Source organism: Salvelinus fontinalis, chromosome 35 (assembly GCF_029448725.1).
Source record: "Salvelinus fontinalis isolate EN_2023a chromosome 35, ASM2944872v1, whole genome shotgun sequence".
NCBI lineage: Eukaryota > Metazoa > Chordata > Actinopteri > Salmoniformes > Salmonidae > Salvelinus > Salvelinus fontinalis.
The window spans coordinates 24,989,674-25,014,239 of NC_074699.1; the positions used below are offsets into that span (position 1 = coordinate 24,989,674).

General features: G+C 46.8%; 1 protein-coding gene across 13 annotated transcripts in view; it reads right to left on the minus strand.

The window, feature by feature from the left end:
- Positions 1-24,566, minus strand: part of LOC129834602 (transcription factor SOX-6-like) — a 159,705-nt gene that overhangs the window by 37,272 nt on the left and 97,867 nt on the right. For 12 of the 13 annotated variants that reach the window (XM_055899730.1, XM_055899733.1, XM_055899732.1 and 9 more), the window contains one exon: positions 18,456-18,545. The exons of the other annotated variant lie outside the window; for it this stretch is intronic. In XM_055899730.1, coding sequence (XP_055755705.1) covers positions 18,456-18,545 — 90 coding nt within the window. The remainder of the gene's footprint in view (positions 1-18,455; positions 18,546-24,566) is intronic. 13 annotated transcript variants of the gene reach the window in all.

The window sequence follows — 24,566 nt, forward strand, 5'->3', positions numbered from 1 at the left end:
CCTCTGTACCGAGACAACAGGCTGCCTTCTGTACCGAGATAACAGGCTGCCCTCTGTACCAAGACAACAGGCTACCCTCTGTACCGCGACAACAGGCTGCCCTCTGTACCGCGACAACAGGCTGCCTTCTGTACCGCGACAACAGGCTGCCCTCTGTACCGCGACAACAGGCTGCCCTCTGTACCGCGACAACAGGCTGCCCTCTGTACCAAGACAACAGGCTGCCCTCTGTACCAAGACAACAGGCTGCCCTCTGTACCGCAACAACAGGCTGCCCTCTGTACCGCAACAACAGGCTGCCACCTGTACCGCAACAACAGGCTGCCCTCTGTACCAAGACAACAGGCTACCCTCTGTACCACGACAACAGGCTGCCCTCTGTACCGCGACAACAGGCTGCCCTCTGTACCAAGACAACAGGCTGCCCTCTGTACCAAGACAACAGGCTGCCCTCTGTACCGCAACAACAGGCTGCCCTCTGTACCGCAACAACAGGCTGCCACCTGTACCGCAACAACAGGCTGCCCTCTGTACCGCGACAACAGGCTGCCCTCTGTACCGCAACAACAGGCTGCCCTCTGTACCGCGACAACAGGCTGCCCTCTGTACCGAGACAACAGGCTGCCCTCTGTACCAAGACAACAGGCTGCCCTCTGTACCAAGACAACAGGCTGCCCTCTGTACCAAGACAACAGGCTGCCCTCTGTACCGCAACAACAGGCTGCCCTCTGTACCGCAACAACAGGCTGCCCTCTGTACCGCGACAACAGGCTGCCCTCTGTACCGAGACAACAGGCTGCCCTCTGTACCAAGACAACAGGCTGCCCTCTGTACCAAGACAACAGGGTGCCTTCTGTACCGCGACAACAGGCTGCCTTCTGTACCGCGACAACAGGCTGCCTTCTGTACCGCGACAACAGGCTGCCTTCTGTACCGCGACAACAGGCTGCCCTCTGTACCGAGACAACAGGCTTCCCTCTGTACCGAGACAACAGGCTGCCCTCTGTACCAAGACAACAGGCTGCCTTCTGTACCAAAACAACAGGATGCCCTCTATTCCAAGACAACAGGCTGCCTTCTGTACCAAGACAACAGGCTGCCCTCTGTACCAAGACAACAGGCTGCCCTCTGTACCAAGACAACAGGCTGCCCTCTGTACCAAGACAACAGGCTGCTCTCTGTACCAAGACAACAGGCTGCTCTCTGTACCAAGACAACAGGCTGCCCTCTATTCCAAGACAACAGGCTGCCTTCTGTATTAAGACAACAGACTGGCCTCTGTATCAAGACAACAGGCTGCCCTCTGTACCAAGACAACAGGCTGCCCTCTGTACCAAGACAACAGGCTGCCCTCTGTACCAAGACAACAGGCTGCCCTCTGTACCGCGACAACAGGCTGCCCTCTGTACCGCGACAACAGGCTGCCCTCTGTACCGAGACAACAGACTGCCTTCTGTACCGAGACAACAGGCTGCCCTCTGTACCGAGACAACAGGCTGCCCTCTGTACCGAGACAACAGGCTGTCCTCTGTACCGAGACAACAGGCTGTCCTCTGTACCGAGACAACAGGCTGTCCTCTGTACCGAGACAACAGGCTGCCCTCTGTACCGAGACAACAGGCTGCCCTCTGCATCGAGACAACAGGCTGCCCTCTGCATCAAGACAACAGGCTGCCCTCTGTATCAAGACAACAGGCTGCCCTCTGTATCAAGACAACAGGCTGCCCTCTGTACCAAGACAACAGGCTGCCCTCTGTACCAAGACAACAGGCTGCCCTCTGCATCAAGACAACAGGCTGCCCTCTGTATCAAGACAACAGGCTGCCCTCTGTACCAAGACAACAGGCTGCCCTCTGTACCAAGACATCAGGCTGCCCTCTGTACCAAGACAACAGGCTGCCCTCTGTACCAAGACAACAGGCTGCCCTCTGTACCGCGACAACAGGGTGCCTTCTGTACCAAGACAACAGGCTGCCCTCTGTACCGAGACAACAGGCTGCCCTCTGTACCGAGACAACAGGCTGTCCTCTGTACCGAGACAACAGGCTGTCCTCTGTACCGAGACAACAGGCTGTCCTCTGTACCGAGACAACAGGCTGTCCTCTGTACCGAGACAACAGGCTGCCCTCTGTACCGAGACAACAGGCTGCCCTCTGTACCGAGACAACAGGCTGCCTTCTGTACCGAGACAACAGGCTGCCCTCTGTACCAAGACAACAGGCTACCCTCTGTACCACGACAACAGGCTGCCCTCTGTACCGCGACAACAGGCTGCCCTCTGTACCAAGACAACAGGCTGCCCTCTGTACCAAGACAACAGGCTGCCCTCTGTACCGCAACAACAGGCTGCCCTCTGTACCGCAACAACAGGCTGCCACCTGTACCGCAACAACAGGCTGCCCTCTGTACCAAGACAACAGGCTACCCTCTGTACCACGACAACAGGCTGCCCTCTGTACCGCGACAACAGGCTGCCCTCTGTACCAAGACAACAGGATGCCCTCTGTACCAAGACAACAGGCTGCCCTCTGTACCGCAACAACAGGCTGCCCTCTGTACCGCAACAACAGGCTGCCACCTGTACCGCAACAACAGGCTGCCCTCTGTACCGCGACAACAGGCTGCCCTCTGTACCGCAACAACAGGCTGCCCTCTGTACCGCGACAACAGGCTGCCCTCTGTACCGAGACAACAGGCTGCCCTCTGTACCAAGACAACAGGCTGCCCTCTGTACCAAGACAACAGGCTGCCCTCTGTACCAAGACAACAGGCTGCCCTCTGTACCGCAACAACAGGCTGCCCTCTGTACCGCAACAACAGGCTGCCCTCTGTACCGCGACAACAGGCTGCCCTCTGTACCGAGACAACAGGCTGCCCTCTGTACCAAGACAACATGCTGCCCTCTGTACCAAGACAACAGGGTGCCTTCTGTACCGCGACAACAGGCTGCCTTCTGTACCGCGACAACAGGCTGCCTTCTGTACCGCGACAACAGGCTGCCCTCTGTACCGAGACAACAGGCTTCCCTCTGACCAGAGACAACAGGCTGCCCTCTGTACCAAGACAACAGGCTGCCTTCTGTACCAAAACAACAGGATGCCCTCTATTCCAAGACAACAGGCTGCCTTCTGTACCAAGACAACAGGCTGCCCTCTGTACCAAGACAACAGGCTGCCCTCTGTACCAAGACAACAGGCTGCCCTCTGTACCAAGACAAAAGGCTGCTCTCTGTACCAAGACAACAGGCTGCTCTCTGTACCAAGACAACAGGCTGCCCTCTATTCCAAGACAACAGGCTGCCTTCTGTATTAAGACAACAGACTGGCCTCTGTATCAAGACAACAGGCTGCCCTCTGTACCAAGACAACAGGCTGCCCTCTGTACCAAGACAACAGGCTGCCCTCTGTACCAAGACAACAGGCTGCCCTCTGTACCGCGACAACAGGCTGCCCTCTGTACCGCGACAACAGGCTGCCCTCTGTACCGAGACAACAGACTGCCTTCTGTACCGAGACAACAGGCTGCCCTCTGTACCGAGACAACAGGCTGCCCTCTGTACCGAGACAACAGGCTGTCCTCTGTACCGAGACAACAGGCTGTCCTCTGTACCGAGACAACAGGCTGTCCTCTGTACCGAGACAACAGGCTGCCCTCTGTACCGAGACAACAGGCTGCCCCCTGCATCAAGACAACAGGCTGCCCTCTGCATCAAGACAACATGCTGCCCTCTGTATCAAGACAACAGGCTGCCCTCTGTATCAAGACAACAGGCTGCCCTCTGTACCAAGACAACAGGCTGCCCTCTGTACCAAGACAACAGGCTGCCCTCTGCATCAAGACAACAGGCTGCCCTCTGTATCAAGACAACAGGCTGCCCTCTGTACCAAGACAACAGGCTGCCCTCTGTACCAAGACATCAGGCTGCCCTCTGTACCAAGACAACAGGCTGCCCTCTGTACCAAGACAACAGGCTGCCCTCTGTACCAAGACAACAGGCTGCCCTCTGTACCAAGACAACAGGCTGCTCTCTGTACCAAGACAACAGGCTGCCCTCTGTACCGCGACAACAGGCTGCCTTCTGTACCGCGACAACAGGCTGCCTTCTGTACCGAGACAACAGGCTGCCTTCTGTACCGAGACAACAGGCTGCCTTCTGTACCGAGACAACAGGCTGCCCTCTGTACCAAGACAACAGGCTACCCTCTGTACCGCGACAACAGGCTGCCCTCTGTACCGCGACAACAGGCTGCCCTCTGTACCAAGACAACAGGCTGCCCTCTGTACCGCGACAACAGGCTGCCCTCTGTACCGCAACAACAGGCTGCCCTCTGTACCAAGACAACAGGCTGCCCTCTGCATCAAGACAACAGGCTGCCCTCTGTATCAAGACAACAGGCTGCCCTCTGTACCAAGACAACAGGCTGCCCTCTGTACCAAGACAACAGGCTGCCCTCTGTACCAAGACAACAGGCTGCCCTCTGTACCAAGAAAACAGGCTGCCCTCTGTACCAAGACAACAGGCTGCTCTCTGTACCAAGACAACAGGCTGCTCTCTGTACCAAGACAACAGGCTGCCCTCTATTCCAAGACAACAGGCTGCCTTCTGTATTAAGACAACAGGCTGCCCTCTGTACCAAGACAACAGGCTGCCCTCTGTACCAAGACAACAGGCTGCCCTCTGTACCAAGACAACAGGCTGCCCTCTGTACCAAGACAACAGGCTGCCCTCTGTACCAAGACAACAGGCTGCCCTCTGTACCAAGACAACAGGCTGCCCTCTGTACCAAGACAACAGGCTGCTCTCTGTACCAAGACAACAGGCTGCCCTTTGTACCGCGACAACAGGCTGCCTTCTGTACCGAGACAACAGGCTGCCCTCTGTACCGAGACAACAGGCTGCCCTCTGTACCGAGACAACAGGCTGCCCTCTGTACCGAGACAACAGGCTGTCCTCTGTACCGAGACAACAGGCTGTCCTCTGTACCGAGACAACAGGCTGTCCTCTGTACCGCGACAACAGGCTGCCCTCTGTACCAAGACAACAGGCTGCCCTCTGCATCAAGACAACAGGCTGCCCTCTGTATCAAGACAACAGGCTGCCCTCTGTACCAAGACAACAGGCTGCCCTCTGTACCGCGACAACAGGCTGCCCTCTGTACCACGACAACAGGCTGCCCTCTGTACCGCGACAACAGGCTGCCCTCTGTATCAAGACAACAGGCTGCCCTCTGTACCAAGACAACAGGCTGCCCTCTGTACCAAGACAACAGGCTGCCCTCTGTACCGCGACAACAGGCTGCCCTCTGTACCGAGACAACAAGCTGCCCTCTGTACCGAGACAACAGGCTGCCCTCTGTACCGAGACAACAGGCTGCCCTCTGTACCGAGACAACAGGCTGCCCTCTGTACCGAGACAACAGGCTGCCCTCTGTACCAAGACAACAGGCTGCCCTCTGTACCAAGACAACAGGCTGCCTTCTGTACCATGACAACAGGCTGCCCTCTGTACCGCGACAACAGGCTGCCCTCTGTACCGCGACAACAGGCTGCCCTCTGTACCAAGACAACAGGCTGCCCTCTGCATCAAGACAACAGGCTGCCCTCTGTATCAAGACAACAGGCTGCCCTCTGTACCAAGACAACAGGCTGCCCTCTGTACCGCGACAACAGGCTGCCCTCTGTACCGCGACAACAGGCTGCCCTCTGTACCGCGACAACAGGCTGCCCTCTGTATCAAGACAACAGGCTGCCCTCTGTACCAAGACAACAGGCTGCCCTCTGTACCAAGACAACAGGCTGCCCTCTGTACCGCGACAACAGGCTGCCCTCTGTACCAAGACAACAAGCTGCCCTCTGTACCGAGACAACAGGCTGCCCTCTGTACCGAGACAACAGGCTGCCCTCTGTACCGAGACAACAGGCTGCCCTCTGTACCGAGACAACAGGCTGCCCTCTGTACCGAGACAACAGGCTGCCCTCTGTACCAAGACAACAGGCTGTCCTCTGTACCAAGACAACAGGCTGCCTTCTGTACCATGACAACAGGCTGCCCTCTGTACCGCGACAACAGGCTGCCCTCTGTACCGCGACAACAGGCTGCCCTCTGTACCAAGACAACAGGCTGCTCTCTGTACCAAGACAACAGGCTGCTCTCTGTATCAAGACAAGAGGCTGCCCTCTGTACCAAGACAAGAGGCTGCCCTCTGTACCAAGACAAGAGGCTGCCCTCTGTACCAAGACAACAGGCTGCCCTCTGTACCAAGACAACAGGCTGCCCTCTGTACCAAGACAACAGGCTGTCTCAAGACAACAGGCTGCCCTCTGTACCAAGACAACAGGCTGCCCTCTGTACCAAGACAACAGGCTGCCCTCTGTACCAAGACAACAGGCTGCCCTCTGTACCAAGACAACAGGCTGCTCTCTGTACCAAGACAACAGGCTGCCCTCTGTACCAAGACAACAGGCTGCCCTCTGTACCAAGACAACAGGCTGCCCTCTGTACCAAGACAACAGGCTGCCCTCTGTACCAAGACAACAGGCTGCCCTCTGTACCAAGACAACAGGCTGCCCTCTGTACCAAGAAACAGGCTGCCCTCTGTATCAAGACAACAGACTGCCCTCTGTTTCAAGACAACAGGCTGTCCTCTGTACCAAGACAACAGACTGCCCTCTGTATCAAGACAACAGGCTGTCCTCTGTACCAAGACAAGTTGGTCCGGTATTGTCTTGTCTCTACTGTATTGTCTTGTCTCTACTGTATTGTCTTGTCTCTACCTCATTCTATTGTCTCTACTGCATTGTCTTGTCTCTACTGCATTGTCTTGTCTCTACTGTTTTGTCTTGTCTCTACCTCATGGTATTGTCTCTACTGTTGTGTCTTGTCTCTACTGTATTGTCTTGTCTCTACTGTATTGTCTTGTCTCTACTGTATTGTATTGTCTCTACTGTATTGTCTTGTCTCTACTGTATTGTCTTGTCTCTACTGTATTGTCTTGTCTCTACTGTATTGTCTTGTCTCTACTGTAGTGTCTTGTCTCTACTGTAGGGTCTTGTCTCTACTGTAGGGTCTTGTCTCTACTGTATTGTATTGTCTCTACTGTATTGTCTTGTCTCTACTGTATTGTATTGTCTCTACTGTATTGTCTTGTCTCTACTGTATTGTCTTGTCTCTACTGTATTGTCTTGTCTCTACTGTAGTGTCTTGTCTCTACCTCATTCTATTGTCTCTACTGCATTGTCTTGTCTCTACTGCATTGTCTTGTCTCTACTGTTTTGTCTTGTCTCTACCTCATGGTATTGTCTCTACTGTTGTGTCTTGTCTCTACTGTATTGTCTTGTCTCTACTGTATTGTCTTGTCTCTACTGTATTGTCTTGTCTCTACTGTATTGTCTTGTCTCTACTGTATTGTCTTGTCTCTACTGTAGTGTCTTGTCTCTACTGTAGGGTCTTGTCTCTACTGTAGGGTCTTGTCTCTACTGTATTGTATTGTCTCTACTGTATTGTCTTGTCTCTACTGTATTGTATTGTCTCTACTGTATTGTCTTGTCTCTACTGTATTGTCTTGTCTCTACTGTATTGTCTTGTCTCTACTGTATTGTCTTGTCTCTACTGTAGTGTCTTGTCTCTACCTCATTCTATTGTCTCTACTGCATTGTCTTGTCTCTACTGCATTGTCTTGTCTCTACTGTATTGTCTTGTCTCTACTGTAGGGTCTTGTCTCTACTGTAGTGTCTTGTCTCTACTGTATTGTATTGTCTCTACTATATTGTCTTGTCTCTACTGTATTGTCTTGTCTCTACTGTATTGTATTGTCTCTACTGTATTGTCTTGTCTCTACTGCATTGTCTTGTCTCTACTGCATTGTCGTGTCTCTACTGTATTGTCTTGTCTCTACTGTAGGGTCTTGTCTCTACTGTAGTGTCTTGTCTCTCTGGAACAGGTTCTAATCTAAATGCTTAAACTGAATGTTTCTTACATAAAAATATTTTCAGTAAGCTGATTTGGACAGTGAATCTTGTTTAAACAATTACAATCAGCCAAAATATATTTTTAGAAGACTGTTGGTAAAACATAACATTGAATGCCTAAAATTGATTTGACATCAGATGATCTAAGTGTGACTTGACCTGAGCAATGTCTTCCCTGTACATCAGCATACCCACATCGGACTACATATGTCTTTTGTTGGCCTGGTTTCGTGTAAAAATCCTTTCCCTCCTGTTCTAAATTATGGATCAGCTTTAAAATGCAGATACAACTTTTATTGGGCGGTGCAGTATAGGACCGCGGCAGTGTTTGTCTGACCGGCCTGCTGACAAAGAGGTAGTTTCCTGCATATTGCATGGCTCTTAACAGCGGTGGGGCCAAGCCAGCCCGTTAACATGTCTCCTCACATCCCGTTTACAGCGGGAGATGGACAGCCGAGGGATGCCTCCTCAGTACATGAAGCAGCCTGGTTCCCCACTTCTAATGTGTTGTGACAATCTGGGAGCGCTTCCTCATTCTCCCACCCTGCCTCAGGCTGCTGGGGCTGGATCAGGCTGCTTCCCCTGGCTGGGAATGGGTCAGAAGGACAATAGCAGCCTGCAACAGGAGCCAGTCTGGCCCAGGATGTCCCTTGAGAGGGCAGGTTGGAGGGTGGGCAGGTGATCCCGTGCTCTCCCCTCTCCCCTCATTCTCATGGAGAACATGCCAGACTGACACTCTGGAGGAGACAGACAGCAAAGTCTTGTTGTTCACCTCCTCATTCAGCATTCACCTTTTCAGATGCCCGCCTCTTTTAAACGTCACAAAGTAGGGCAGAAAACATCAACCAAACGAGCGACTAAATAAATGATAAGAGAAAAACAAGCGAGCCATGGTTGCTGGGAGGGGAGTCAGGCCTTGGAGTCTGTGGATAAAAGGCACTTTGTAGGGGTGCGATTTGTTCTGTCCAATACCCACATCTCCCTCTCTTGGCCCCCTTCGCTTTCTTCTAATCAAGCAGTCTCTAATTTGGGTTCCAAGTCCAGCACCAGGGAAAAGAAGGAGGCTTGTTACTTTGAAGAGTCCTGGGTGAGTAACGCAGATAAAAGATTCAGGCACAAAAAAGGAGAAAAGGAACGGGGGTGAAAAAGAGAAAAAAATCACAAGGCACCCTATTCTGTCCCTTCCTTTGGTTAGGACAGCTGGGCCATTATGACCCAATCTGAATGCCTTTTTTTTACACCAGAACACTGTCATTTCTTTGTCCCTCCATCAGTCAGCTATTGTGGATCCTCCCATATGCTGCCAGTCCATCCTAAGTAAATGAAGACTTGTCTAAATGCTGCAATTGTTCCGGGCTGTGTCCGGACACACACTGCACATAGCTAGCATGCCTGGCGTGCTGAAGGCAGGAGCTGTTCTGTGCTGCTCATCCACATGAGAAAAGGTAACTCCGCTGGCTGAATGCACTGCACACACACACACACACACACACACACACACACACACACACACACAAACACACACACAAACACAAACACACACACACACACACACACACACACACACACACACACACACACACACACACACACACACACACACACATACAGTAGACACATACAGTAGACACAGGGTGATGATTCGGTAGCGCTGGTGTGTTCAGCACAATACAATTTGTAACACTAATATGAACTCAGTAGTCCTCTGACCCCATGTTGATGTCTTCTAAAGAAGAAGAAAATACAAAGATACAATTGAATTACTGCTAATGGAATCTAGTACTGCTTCCTGTAGCCTTGCAATGAAAGAATTTTTCGGGGCAAAGACCTTGCTCCAAAAGCAATTAAATCCTCATTTTGAATCAACACAAACACACGTTTGCACATACAAACACAAACAAATTCACACAACAACAGAATGTTTACCAGTAAAAATCATGGTGCGGATGACTATGCCTTTCAAATACCATGCATATATTAATGTTGTCAGTAAATCTACATGAATATTATACATTGTGACTGATAAACAAAATCTTTGTCTTGTGTAGCCTAAATAATCCATAGGATAAAACAGCTGTCTATGAGCCTGCTAAGCAAGCACAACCAGAGACAACACAAGGGGATTTGACGAGCTACAGAGATTTGACTTAAGCTGAACTATGTTTTAGGCTTGTATATACGCTTGTTCAGAAACGCTCTAAGGCCATATGTGTTTCAAGTAAAAACGCTATCAAAGTATCTGGGTGCCCTAGTCAGAACGAACAGAGACAATATGAGTAGCAGCTGTTTTACCTGGCCTGCTGCCTCTGTGATGATATAAAACTGTTCATCCTGCCAATAAACCATCATTAACAAGCATGAGTAAGGACTCACCAACATGTCTGGCTATGGCAGCCTGGACTATCAATCCTCACAGCCTTAGATACTGGACTACATGGCCATGAATTTCCCATGGAGAGTTATCCATCAGCAGGAAACTGCTAGAAACAGACACCTTCTAAAAACACTGGGAAGTGTTTGCTTATGCTGATGTGAGTATTCTGTACTAAACTCATTTGGTTGCTGTGTGTGTGTTAATTCTATATCCCTATATAGACATAATTTCTGCATCTATAGCAACGTCTCCCCAAGTGTTTAACATAAATAAATATTTCTCAAAAAATGTTTTGATTGACACGCCAAGTGGTTAATAATAAAAGCGTACTTCATCGGCCTGACGTTCACACTGAACATTAATGCGGGCTAATAATATAACGACGGAAGAGGCATGCCTCTTCAGTGTAATTATGCTAATGTGAAAGCCTCAGCACTCCACTGTGTATCAGTGGCATCGGACGAGGTACTTCATCAGAGCTCAACGATAGCAGCCTTACAGACCTGAACAGATAAGACTGAACACTGATAACAGACTGCTATCTTCCCAGAGGGAACTATTATCCCACCCAGAGACGAGACAGTTCAGTCTGTGTTTTCAATAGGAATCATTATCAAAGCAGAGGATGAACTGTAATAAAACTGATCTGTAGAGCGCTGACCACACTGGGAAGTCATGTGACAAAGCTTGAAGCACACAACGAGGTACACTAGATTTTCTCCATCATCCAGTCATCCCTCATGACGTGTATGGTAATGACCTCTCCTGCTTTCATGTAAGGAGAAGCACTTCTGGTCCAGGTTTATTATAAAATGATACAAACACTGATCAACTTTCAGGGCCTCCCTCCCTCACATCAGAGTTGTCTGGAGAACGACAAAAGGAGCTCTCTGTCTGAACAATGGTCAGGAAAACCTTGGAACGGAAGGGAATGTGTGGTTTCTTGCATTGAACCAATTCACTGGTCTTGGCTATAACTTCATGCATCTATACTGGTTTATTTAGAACCATAATATGAGGGATTGCATCTCATGTTCTTTTCTTTCACAAATGTTGTCCTTGATTTCTAAAGATGTTGACTGTGTGTGTGTGTGTGTGTGTGTGTGTGTGTGTGTGTGTGTGTGTGTGTGTGTGTGTGTGTGTGTGTGTGTGTGTGTGTGTGTGTGTGTGTGTGTGTGTGTGTGTGTATATACGTGTGTGTGTATATACGTGTGTGTGCGTGTATTAGAGGTCGACCGATTAATCGGCATGGCTTTCATTACAATCGGTAACCAGCCTTTTTTGGATTCCGATTATGGCCAATCACATTGCAATCCACGAGGAGTCTGGGAGGCAGGCTGACCACCTGTTACGCGAGTGCCACATCAAAAGGACCTTGAGGCTGCAAGGACCCAAGGTAAGTTGCTAGCTAGCATGAAACTTTTCTTATAAAATACAATCAATCTTCACATAATCACTAGTTAACTACACGTGGTTGATGATATTACTAGGTTAACTAGCTTGTCCTGCGTTGCTTATAATCAATGCGGTGCCTGTTAATTTATCATCAAATCACAGCCTACTACAACTTCGCCAAACGGGTGATGATTTAACAAAAGCGCATTCGCAAAAAAGCACAATCGTTGCACAAATGTACCTAACCATAAACATCAATGCCTTTCTTAAAATCAATACACAAGTGTTTTTTAAAAATATGCATATTTAGTTAAAAGTTAAAATAAATTAATGTTAGCAGGCAATATTAACTAGCAGGCAATATTAACTTACATAAATATGACATAACATTGAAGGTTGTGCAATGTAACAGCAATATGTAGACTTAGGGTTGCCACCCGTTTGATAAAATACGGAACAGTTCCGTATTTCACTGAAAGAATAAATGTTAGTTTCCGGATTTGACCATATTAATGACCAAAGGCTCATATTTCTGTGTGTTTATTATATTATAATTAAGTATATGATTTGGTATTTGATAGACAGTCTGAGTGGTGGTAGGCAGCAGCAGTCTCGTAAGCATTCATGCAAACAGCATTTTACTGCGTTTGCCAGCAGCTCTTAGCAATGCTTGAAGCACAGCGCTGTTTATGACTTCAAGCCTATCAACTCCCGAGATTAGGCTGGTAATACTGAAGTGCCTATAAGAACATCCAATAGTCAAATGTATATGAAATACAAATGGTGTAGAGAGAAATAGTCCTATAATTCCTATAATAACTACAACCTAAAACTTCTTACCTGGGAATATTGAAGACTCATGTTAAAAGGAACCACCAGCTTTCACATGTTCTCATGTTCTGAGCAAGGAACTTAAACGTTAGCTTTTTTACATGGCACATATTGCACTTTTACTTTCTTCTCCAACACTTTGTTTTTGCATTATTTAACCAAATTGAACAAGTTTCATTATTTATTTGAGGCTAAATTGATTTTATTTATGTATTATATTAAGTTAAAATAAAAGTATTCATTTTTCATTCAGTATTGTTGTAATTGTAATTTATTACAAATATATATATAAAAATTGACAGATTAATCGGTATCGCCTTTTTTTGGTCCTCCAATAAACTGTATCGGTATCGGCGTTGGAAAATCATAATCGTCCGAACTCTAGTGTGTATGTGCGCGTGTGTGTGTATGTGCGTGCGTGCGTATGTGCGCGTGTGTGTGTGTGTATGTGTGTGTTGTGTCTCCGTGGCTGGTGGTAGATCAGCAGAGTGGCCCCGGAGCCGCAGCACTAGAGCAGCTGTAGGGGGAAATCCAGCGTGACATGTACTAACCCGGCCCAGCCATAGCAGCCAGTGCTTAAGCAGCATTACATGGCAGTGAGGATGTCATTTACTTTGCGGCCGGGAGACTGATAAATATTCCATTTACTACACTTCTATAAGTGAGAGAGGTGTATATTTGTCAAACGTTAAAATAAGGATTGCTGGTGGTTCCTGGTAGTAACTTAAGATATAAATTGATTATTGCATTCTAAATAAACGGGATACCTGTGTGTCTGTCAACCAAGAAAGAAGCTAATTATTTGTAGTAATAGTAAATATCATTTGGTAAATTAAATGTAAACCCACTGAAATTAGGAAGTAAAATTGAAACATGATTTTAAGTGTCAAATGTATTAAAGTATGAAATGTGCAGCCAGTCATCCAGAGGCCCTGTCTGGTCAGGGAACCATCCCCATGCCTGGTTCCATGGCACAGGGCTTCTGCCCACACCAACACCAGCAGAGGCTGACCCAGACACCACCAAACCCACTCCTGTCTGCCTGTCTCCTCTCAAAACACAGAGCCAGGAGGGAGAAAGAGAGAGCGGACACAGACAGACAGACAGACAGACAGACAGACAGACAGACAGACAGACAGACACAGACACACACACACACATGTGTTCCTTTCTGCAGCCGACACCACAAGCTAAATTCCTCAATTCATTAAGGGAGAAAAACAGAGGGCATTAGGCCCATACATTCATTTCGCAAATGCAGTCTGAAGAATAATGATTTACGGTGTCTCATATTTCACCTGGGTACACAGGGCCAACAGAAGACTATTGAAGTGTTGGGAGAAAAATGCAAACTGTGGCACTTTTGAATTGGAGGAATTGGAAGGATATTTCAGTGTGTGCTGGGTTGAGGTGGTCCCTCCCTCTGCTCTAAATAGAGGTTACATTATCAAACATACACAGCTCTCTCCTCAAAATACACATAGCTGTATAACACAGATTCACTAGGTCATTTAGTCTTCGTGATAATCACGTTTACCACCTTACATTCAATTCCACTAAGAAGCAATTTATAATATTTTGAGAGAGATTTTTGAATGTTTATGCGCTGTTTATTAGTGACATTTTTAGTTTTTACTGCACATGGCCATGTGTGAGTATTTTCAAGCAGGGTGGTATTTTAGAGCTGGAAACTAGAGGTAAAGGATTTATATTGACAGGGTTTCACAAAGAAAGTAGGTGAAAGAAACATGAAATAACAATGTTTTCCTGTGCCGATAAAAATCTGCTCCCACTTGTGGTTCCGCGTGTATTTACAGATATAGTGTGGAATCTCCATTGGCATTCGCTCTAGACTTTAGTAGAGCCATTAAGAATGAAGCTGAATGTTAAATATAATAATCCTGTTTTGAAGTAAACCCAGCTGGCTGAACAACCCCAGCTCTGTGTGCACACAGTAGTCCTCTCTCGGGATGGGAGAAGCAAGGGCAGGTAGGAGCAGCATCAAATCAGTCTCAGCTGCGGCCCTGCCCGGCCCCGCTCCTCGCTCTCCCCTTAAAGAGCTTCTACTTATCTGTCTGCCACAGGACTGTCAATGTGCACCCTGCCACTGTCATGTAGACAGCATTCACAAATTGATTATGAAAGTGCAAGAGGCTTGATTTTCGTTTATATAGAATTCAAGCTGCCATTTTAACGCAAATGTACAATGCGTAGCTTCATTTTTTATCAAACCTTCCGAGAAAATGAATGCAGTTTGTGTTCCAATTGAACTACCACATTTTTTTTCTTCAGTTGAATAAATGCTTTGCCGGTTTTTCGGGGAGCTGTCGGACACTGGATGGCTACAGGGAAAGTTAAACAGTCCTGCAGTGTGTTGGTCTCAAAGGCCTTGATTGAGTATAAATGAAAGCCACACTGTACAGGGAGAGCTTATTTGACCAAGCCTTTCCCCCATAAACCTGCATTCACATTCCAATGGAATTTACATTAAATACATGCACATCACCTGAATTCTTCAACTGACATATGTTAGGCACGGAGTGAGGCTAGCTAAAATCACTCTGGTTTCCGTCCAAAATATCAGCCTAAAACACAAAAAGAGTAAACGTTTTATTGTATAAAGGAGGGTAGGGCTTGTAATGATTCAATTAAATCAAACAACCACAATAGGCACCTCCCATCATTGACCATTTAAAAAACAATTTACAAACATAAACAGTACAGCCAGAATAAAGGACAGGAGTACTGGAACATACTATAGTGTATGAGATCTCTCTGCCGTTGTGGCACAGCTTCTACAGAAAGAGATTCTCTTTGAAGGACCGTAATTAAAACAGCCTCATGTCTGAGCAGCCATGTCCCAGGTCTCTCTCTCTATCTTTCTCTGTGCTCTCTCTCTCCTCTCCCTCTCTGCTCTATCTTGCTTTCTCCCTCCCTCCCTCCCTCCCTCCCTCCCTCCCTCCCTCCCTCCCTCCCTCTCACTCTTTCCCCCCACCCCCCCCCCACACCTCCCTCTCTTGCTCTGTGGTTTTGTTCAGGAGATCTCATCTCCCTTCTCACCGTTCCTCATGATTGACAGCTAAGCTCAGGTATGAAAACAAATAGTTACCTCTGGAATCGGCTTGTGAAAAGCAATCCACCACTAATACTCCTTCACAAAGCGTTCCCTCCAACTCTCTCTTCCTGCAGCTGTTCATCTCTCACAGCTTAAAGGACAAGGCTGATAAACATCTGACATCATTACACCCAAATCATTCTATTCTCTATGTCTCTGTTAAGCATACTTCCTATCCTGTATTGATGGAAACAGCTCAAACTGTCTCCATTTTACTGGAAGTACCAGTATCAGTTTAACCACAGACCCATTCTAGCGCAGGAAACCACATGACAATACACTATAACTATGTACGTGAGGCACTAAATGCTTGGTTGCGTTGAACTGGGTGTAAGATAAAGGAAAGCCAACCTCAGATGTTTTGATACCATTGTTTTGTTTACTGTACTTTGTGTTTTACCCCAAGAGCATAATGTAGTCTGGGCATGTTTGAACACAAGTGCATAGTGTAAAAGAATGCAGTTCTATTCATTTGTGAAGTGAAGCCTTTGGTCAAATTCTGTTCCACCTATTGTCTTCTCCTGTGTGATAATTCTACTGCGGGTCTTAACCCAGCAGATTCCTCTTGCAGCTACAACAATACGACAAGGTGCCATCCATGACAGGTTCATAAGGTGGAAAATATGGAAAGCAGTTGAGCAAAAACTACAGAGACTTTTAGATTCTCTACCGCTAATTCAGGCAGCCTTGTGAGGAAAAAAACATACAAATTACCAGTCTTTCGGTTCAAAAGGGACAGAATTTTATATTTAATTTATTTATCTTTGAACATCAAAAGCAATCTTTTGCAACAACGGAACAATGCCACAAAGGATGTAGTCTAGGTAGAATGTACAATGTCATTGGTTCCGGATTCAATGTCCGCTGAGTAGAGAAGGAGTATCAAGGCCACTGTGGCAGTAGGTAGCTTTTACGGATGTTAGCCTTTATCCAGCACTGTCCTCTGTTAACTTAAACCTACAGGCATGCTTACCCTTTGTATTGATTTTAACCTAACAATTAATACAGCCTCTGATTCATCATAACACTTTAGATCGTAATCAGAAGGTGTTTTCTGCTTGGTGCCTTTGTTTGTGTTTTAATTAGGAGGACCTTGTGTGTCTCCAACCCTGGGCTTCTTTTTAATTGCCAGTATTTACATCCGGCAGACTTCAAACGCAGAAAGAGACATTTGTAAGGGGGAGCACAAAGCAGTCCTTTGAAATGTCTACAGTCATATGAAATGGCAGGCTAATTAAAAACCTTAGACAGCCTACCGGTGTGATATGAAAAGTAGTTATATTTCTAAGTCTAGTGTTCACTGTGTCTCCCTGCATGTGAGTCAACAAAGGCCACAGTGGGCATTATCAGGCTCCCGCGCTACCTGTTTACACCGCTGTGGAATAACCTCACCCTTACCATTTATCAAACAGAAAAATGCCCTGTAATTTAAATAGATCTGCTTTCAAAAGGCTAAATCATTTTAAACATTTGTTCCACTGCACTTTGATCTACAGGGTCAGCTACAATGAATCTGGTTTACCAAGATATGATTCATATTTCAGCTCATTAAGGTTATTGACCATGAATATACTTATTACAACATGCAATAGTTATTGTCTTCCCCGGCACACAGAGAAAATGTCATCCCATAATTAAAACCAAGGACAAATATTATTTATGATTGCCAACCATATGATAAAAAGAGCTATTAAAGTGGGAGTACATCATAAAGAACTGCTAAACATTTCCAGAGCACGCGTAGCAGAATGCTACTTTCAGATGTCTTTGAATACTTCTGATAATTACAATTGTGCATGATGAGCAGAGCAGCATCGTCTTTGTTTAGCTTAAATGACATGGATATATAGATATGAGTATATTCATGTAAATATTAATAATACAATCATTAATATACACCATTTTGTGTTGTGAGGTACAGACTTGAGAGTATGGGCGTTGGCAGGGAAGCGAGTGATAGAGAAAAGAAGGAAAGGTAGAGAGAGAGAGAGAGAGAGAGAGAGAGAGAGAGAGAGAGAGAGAGAGAGAGAGAGAGAGAGAGAGAGAGAGAGAGAGAGAGAGAGAGAGAGAGAGAGAGAGGTAGAGAGAGAGCTGGAGCCTGGTGTTATCAGACAGCTGGTATTGTGCCTTCCTCTCCGCTAGCTACGTAAACACCTTTTTAGTAACAGTCAGTGCTAAGAACTGGACCTGCAAAAAACCCGGCTGCCTGCCCAGGCCCACCTTCCCCGCGCATAAATACAGATTTGGAGGGAGAGCTGGGCTGTGCAGGGCTGTGCAGGGCGTTCACTAACAGAATCAAGGCAGAATTCCTTTTAGATGTGAGAGACCTAGAAGAGAGATGGCTCTCCTCGTCTCTGCACTTTCCTTCCTCTCTCTTCTTTCCCCTCTCTTCTCTCTCAACATGAACACACTGCATGAGTAGGGAGCAGTGTCTCTAGTCTTATAGTTTTATATAGCAGACACACGGACAACAGCCTCGTCTCTAACAGTAAACCACAGACACAAACAAAATGACAGACTGGGAAATGGGGTTGGAATTTAAAGAGAGGGCTCTGGACAGAGGCATTTTGACATAACAGATAAGGAAAGTGCAGAAAATAACTAGGGAAGGCAGCCAAGAGCTTTTGTCTAATTTCAGAGTGCAAGCCTGTTTCTTAGATTATGTATAGATTATGTATGTCTGATAGGAATAGGAGGATTTATTAATCTCACTTTAAGACACTCTTTACAAGAGAGCGCTGCGGTTGTGAGTGACCACATCATCAAGCTTACCTTTGACTTCTCCCAGAAGATCACTAGTGTCGAGCCTGTCCATCTTCTCTTTCCAGTCTTTTGACAGAAGTGTTTCCATGCAACTGGATTCTGAAAGACATGGGAAAGAAAAGAGACCTTTTAAAATGCTTTCATTTTAAAATTCACTTCTCCAACGGATTTCTTTCAGGAAAGGGTACGTCAAATCCAAATTCGATTTTTATGTATTTTGATTTTTACGATAATATTTTGAAGGTTCCAATTTCATTCATATAATTTCAGTTTGAATTGAATTACTGGTATTTGTATAACAATGAAAAGGAGCCTGAACCTTTTCTTCTCATAACAACATGGAGGTGGAGGAAATATCTTTCTAAAGAGAGGTGCTTTCTCTGTTGTCATTCACATGCCAAAAGTGTCCGTTTCTCACGCATGCCTCAGCACTCCAGTAATACTAACACAACTAACACACCCATCAACACTCCTTGTCAAATCTAGCTGTGTATGTTAATACACACATACACACTAAAGGTGTCTTGTCCCCAACGGTCAAAATAAAATATTGACAGCTTCTTGGTTAAAACAAGACAATGTCACTTGTCATTCAGAGTGAATATTATTAATTACAACTAAAAACCATTCACTTCTTTCCCAACTGTATAGCTCTAATTACTGATGGTAGATTAAAACACATTCACTCTTGAGCACCCATTGAAGACGGTAAAAGGTGAGACAGATAGATGGGGTGAGAGAGCGGGGAGACAGACAGTATAGCCATGGTAAGGGCAGAGACAGTGCAGAGACATTAAGAAGGAGGTAAGGGGTGAGACAGGGTGTGTCCGAGCGTTCTCACAGCCGCCAGTGATGAAAACAATTAACATTTGTCCGGCTGACAATGAATCAGTGGAGGAATGGCTGGAATCTGCCATGCTGTCGCTGTGGTAGCTGATAAAGAACACACTGCTGGCCCAGCCGACCCGGGCCTCGCTGATCCCCGCACTGCGCAGAGGTCAGCCTGTTCCCATCAAACACCACCCACCCCCCTCTCTCCTCCTATCCCCTCCACCCTCCCCTTCCCTCCCCAAGTCAAACTGCAGGCTCCCAGGCACGCTGCCCGCCATCTGAACTGCACTAAGACAGCCAGGCCACTATACCAAGATCCAGGATGTGCACTGAGCAGGGCCCTGCTGTCTGTCTGTCTGTCTGTCTGTCTATCTATCTGTCTGTCTCCTACTCACAAAGTGGTGCTGCCACCGTGGACTTACCCACCAGCTGATGCCTGACTTACCCATCAGAGCAGTCCTAGATCTCCTCTCATACCTTCATACTGCTGGTTAAGGCTTGATGGATAGTTAAGACCGCATGTCAACTGTTCTGGAATGATGTCTACTCTCTAGTAAATATAGAACCATGCTGCTGCTGTTTCTAAGTCGGGCTCCGTGTTAACTGACATGACTGTTCCTGAAAACAGGAGCCCTAAACAGATTGTCTTCAAGTGTCATGTTGCCTGAAGATGACATCATGGGGTGTAAGACAGGGTTTGTTCACTCTGAAAGGGAGTAAAGGGCAAACAGCAAAAGCAGACATTGTTGCAGTTCACAGAAAGCCCTGGGGCTCCATCAGGAATGGCTTAACCACTCTCCTGACAATGGCTCATTTGTGGTCTCCTTCTGCCAACTAAAGGGTACAATTCATAAGAACATACTTCTGGATGCCTTCAGGGATTGTCTTAGTGATTTGTGTTTTCAGTTTATTGTAGTCATCATGTGCTCTGGAGGCAGTGGAACGTACAGACTACAATTATCATCTAGATCAAGATCTGTTGTGTAAAGATGTAGCATTATACAATACATTTTATATTTAATTTGATTGTTCATGTTTCAGATATATTAACTTACATTATACTGTACAAAATAGGAGACATGCGAGAGAGAGCGAGAGATAAGAGAGAGAGATCCAAAATGGTTTGGATCATTCTCCCATTATTATCCTCTCTCTTCCTCTGACTGAGGAAGAGAAAGGATTTAGAAAGTAAACAGTTTAGAAAGTACACAGCTGATGATTCCTTTTATCCTGGTGTAATGTCCTCACCCTTCACTTCCACAATCCAAACATGATACCTCACTATGAAAACACATCGAGTTCAGAGGGACTGGGAGGCTGGGAGTAATAGGGGCTCAATGGTTAGCCTGCCTCTGTTTAACGTTGGCTTTCAAAAAGATCAAGCGGAGTGGCCATTTTGTTTGATTGTCCACTTCCTCCGTGGCAGAGAGGCCAACAGGACATCACAGGCTCAGGTCATTATAACATTACTTCTGCTTTATTGACTTTCCAATCCCCAACTCACAGTTTGTCCCCTTGACCCGGGATGAGAGAGGAGCAGTGTGTGTGTGTGTGTGTGTGTGTGTGTGTGTGTGTGTGTGTGTGTGTGTGTGTGTGTGTGTGTGTGTGTGTGTGTGTGTGTGTGTGTGTGTGTGTGTGTGTGTGTGTGTGTGTGTGTGTGTTGACTCCCTGCTTCCCCGCCTGGTAGTGGAATCACAGACACACAGGGGTTGAGGGCAGGGGGAGTGACTGAGCTCCGCTCCTCTTCCATGGGCCTCACCCCTGGGTGAGCAAGCTTCCTCTCCCTCCCGGACTTATCCCCATCAACACACTCCCCAAGATAACAGCCCTCCCTCAGTACAGATACACAACAACATCAACACACTCCTCTACCAACTCAGGCAGAAATGTTTTATTTTACAGCACTGTGAAAGGGTTGTAAATTCACAAACACACACTCACAAATTCACAAACTCATGTTAATATATACACACTTGCTTTCGCACAAACCCACACACAGATGTATGTACATACACACACATCACCACAGATGCTGCTCCCGCACTTGATCATTAAGGAATGCACCAACTGTTGTAGATAATATGGTGCCAGCTCCCATTCTACTCCACCCCTCCCACTTTTCCCTCCTCCTCCTTCTCCTCCTCCCCTGAAAGTGGCCGCTCCCTGACTCCTCCATACTGCACCTCCATCCCCAACCCTGGGCCAGACACAACCTGCCAAGCCCTCACACAAGACAGCCTACAGCTGGAATGTGCAAGAGAGAGAGCCTGCCTGCCTGCCTGCCTGCCTGCCTGCCTGCGCTTTCTCTTTTCCACCTGGAAGAGTGAATAATGGCCTGAATTAGTGTATAAAATAACTTAGAAACACCTTTCAATGCTCCAACAGCTTAGAACGAAATAGGCATACCCAAATGAAAATATTGCTGCTATAATTTTCATGAAGGCATACTTTAGGAAAACACACACAGCCGTCTGGCTTATTTCACAGCAGTCTTAGAAAGGCTAAACCATTTTTAGAGGAATTTAGATTAATAGTAGTGTGTGTGTGTGTGTGTGTGTGTGTGTGTGTGTGTGTGTGTGTGTGTGTGTGTGTGTGTGTGTGTGTGTGTGTGTGTGTGTGTGTGTGTGTGTGTGTGTGTGTGTGTGTGTGTGTGTGTGTGTGTGTGTGTGTGTGTGTGTGTGTGTGTGCTGTTTTAATTTCTCAAATTCCTGTCCGTCTTCTCTTGGGAGATTAAACATGCCAATGGAAACTGCTTTATCAGAATAATAGTTAGTGTCATATTAAGATGTGAGCAGTAGGTGCACAGTGTTCATTTTTAGACAGAGCTTGTAACAAATCATACAACTATCACACCTCATTGGTCTTGTAATCAAAACCAGATATGTTTCATAGGAAAAGGTAGTATATTCAAATCCAGGTGATTTATATTGAAGATCTTAAAACCAACACAATGTATATATTGTATGTTGCATTGTGGCTGACAATATCAGTGGGTTTTTGTCTATCTTTGTGGGGATAGAGATACCAAAGTCCTCAGAAAGTGGAATTATGTAGTTGGCTTGTCATTGAAAAACGCTTAAATGAAGATAAATGAAGAGTCCCATTGAGCTTATTTTCTATTTTCCTAAGGGGGACTCTTAAAATATATCCGTCTCTATTTCTCCCTCTCTTCCTCCCTCTCTCCCTCCCTCTCTTCCTCCCTCCCTCTCTTCCTCCCTCTCTTCCTCCCTCTCTTTCTCCCTCTCTCCCTCCCTCTCTTCCTCCCTCTCTTTCTCCTTCTCTCCCTCCATCTCTTCCTCCCTCTCCTTCTCCCTCTCTTTCTCCCTCTCTTTCTCCCTCTCTTTCTCCCTCTCTCCCTCCCTCTCTTTCTCCCTCTCTTTCTCCCTCTCTCCCTCCCTCTCTTCCTCCCTCTCTCCCTCCCTCTCTTCCTCCCTCTCTTCCTCCCTCTCTCCCTCCCTCTCTTCCTCCCTCTCTTTCTCCCTCTCTTCCTCCCCCTCTCCCTCCCTCTCTCTCTCCCTCTCTCCTCTGAGGTAAAATGCTGTGCCGCTCTGGAGCCCATTGAGACAGGATGAGAATGGAATGAAAACAATAGCTCTTATCAGACTCTTATTTACATTTTCCCAGCGTCCCCGCGGCAGACAGCTCAGCTTGTCACTGAGCCCGGCCAGCCCCACTGGACCCGTACCAACTTCCTCAGTCCTCCGGCCCCGCCGATACCACAGGCCCCTGGGGACCCTCGCCTGGCAGCAACCCCCACTGCTCTGCCACTAGCACAGATAGCAACATACGAGACAGAACTACTCCAGAATGTTTCCGGAATGTGTTCCCCTGGAGGAGGAAGTGGGGAGCGGGCCCAGCCCCCTAAGACTGTCTGTTCTTCCTCATTGTGTGTTCTCTAGGGCTTTACGGAGCTGGATACAAGCCCCGCCCCGTCTCCACTTCTTCCAAGTTTCTTGCTCATTTCCTAGTGGCACCCATGTTGCAATGTAAAGCTTGCCAATGACCTGATACTGCCAACTACAATATGTTTCTATCTACTATCTCCATTGTGATCTGGTACACAGCTTGTTCATGCAGCTATCCTGTAATCTGTCTGATGTGGGTGAAAAGTCAGAGGGATTGAGACACCTAGAGCAAAGATGAGCTGACTACATTAGACTTAGTCTTTCACTACATTCAAACAAGAACTAATGGTGCTCATAAATCTGAACAAAGGGATATTTCTAGGCTAGTGTTTGGTATAAACAAGGCTTTCAGCACCTGGCACTGAGCACTGCCAGAATCCCATGTTGAACAAAAACCACAACAGTGTAACCCTAAGAGGCAGGTAAGCACTGCTGACAATCTTACCTCCAGCCTCTTTAGAAGATCAAATAAATAAAAGCTCATCTCTCTGTCTCTCTCAAACATTTTAAAGCAACCGTTTATAAAGCTGAATTAGTGTTTTATTGAGCATGTAGTAATAAGTTACTGTTAATAAAGTGAGTGCAAGCTGGTCATAAAGACTTCTGCATGTGCCAAGCTGAGGGAGAGTTGTTAACTAATGTATTGTTTTATTGCGGCCCTAAACAGAGTGGTTCAATCAGAGTGTCATCGGATGCACCGCACGGTTAAGTTCAAACCACCAAGAGGAAAACACAGACGGCACAAATAAATACACTAACAAGCAAATCAAACCTTGTCAATTTGGATTTGAAATGGTCCGTAAAAATAATATCTTAATGATTCATGATTCATGTTATCTACTTGGGAAATGACTTTAACGATTGGCATTGGTCTATCAACCAAGAACACATTAAATAAAGCCACGTGAGGCACATTAAATAGGCAACCTCGTGTCTCATATCTTCTGTGTGTTTTATCATACAGTCGGAAGGATAGACAGAGTGAGTTGTACCCGTAGCTCTTTTCCCAGGCATCATGAGACTGTGTTTTCCTCCCTGTGGGGGCAGTAGTCTCTGGGTGTCCTCCTGTCTGTCTCTCTGTCTCTCAGTGGGCCATGCCCGGTGGCCCTATGCCAACACATCTGTCCCTCCCTCCCTCCACTCCGTGCCCTCACCCCCCTGCCTGCCTGCAGCCTGCGGCCCACTCACTCACTCACACGCCTATTGTAATCCCTCAACAGGAAGAAGCGATTCCCCTCATCAATCCTTCTCAACACTGAGACCCACACAGGACAGAGAGAGATCCTGAAGGATGACAACACAACCCTGACCCGGCCAGGAATCCAGCCAGCATCCCACTCTCTGTCTGTCCACCAGGTCACTCTATCACTGCTGCTGCTTCAAC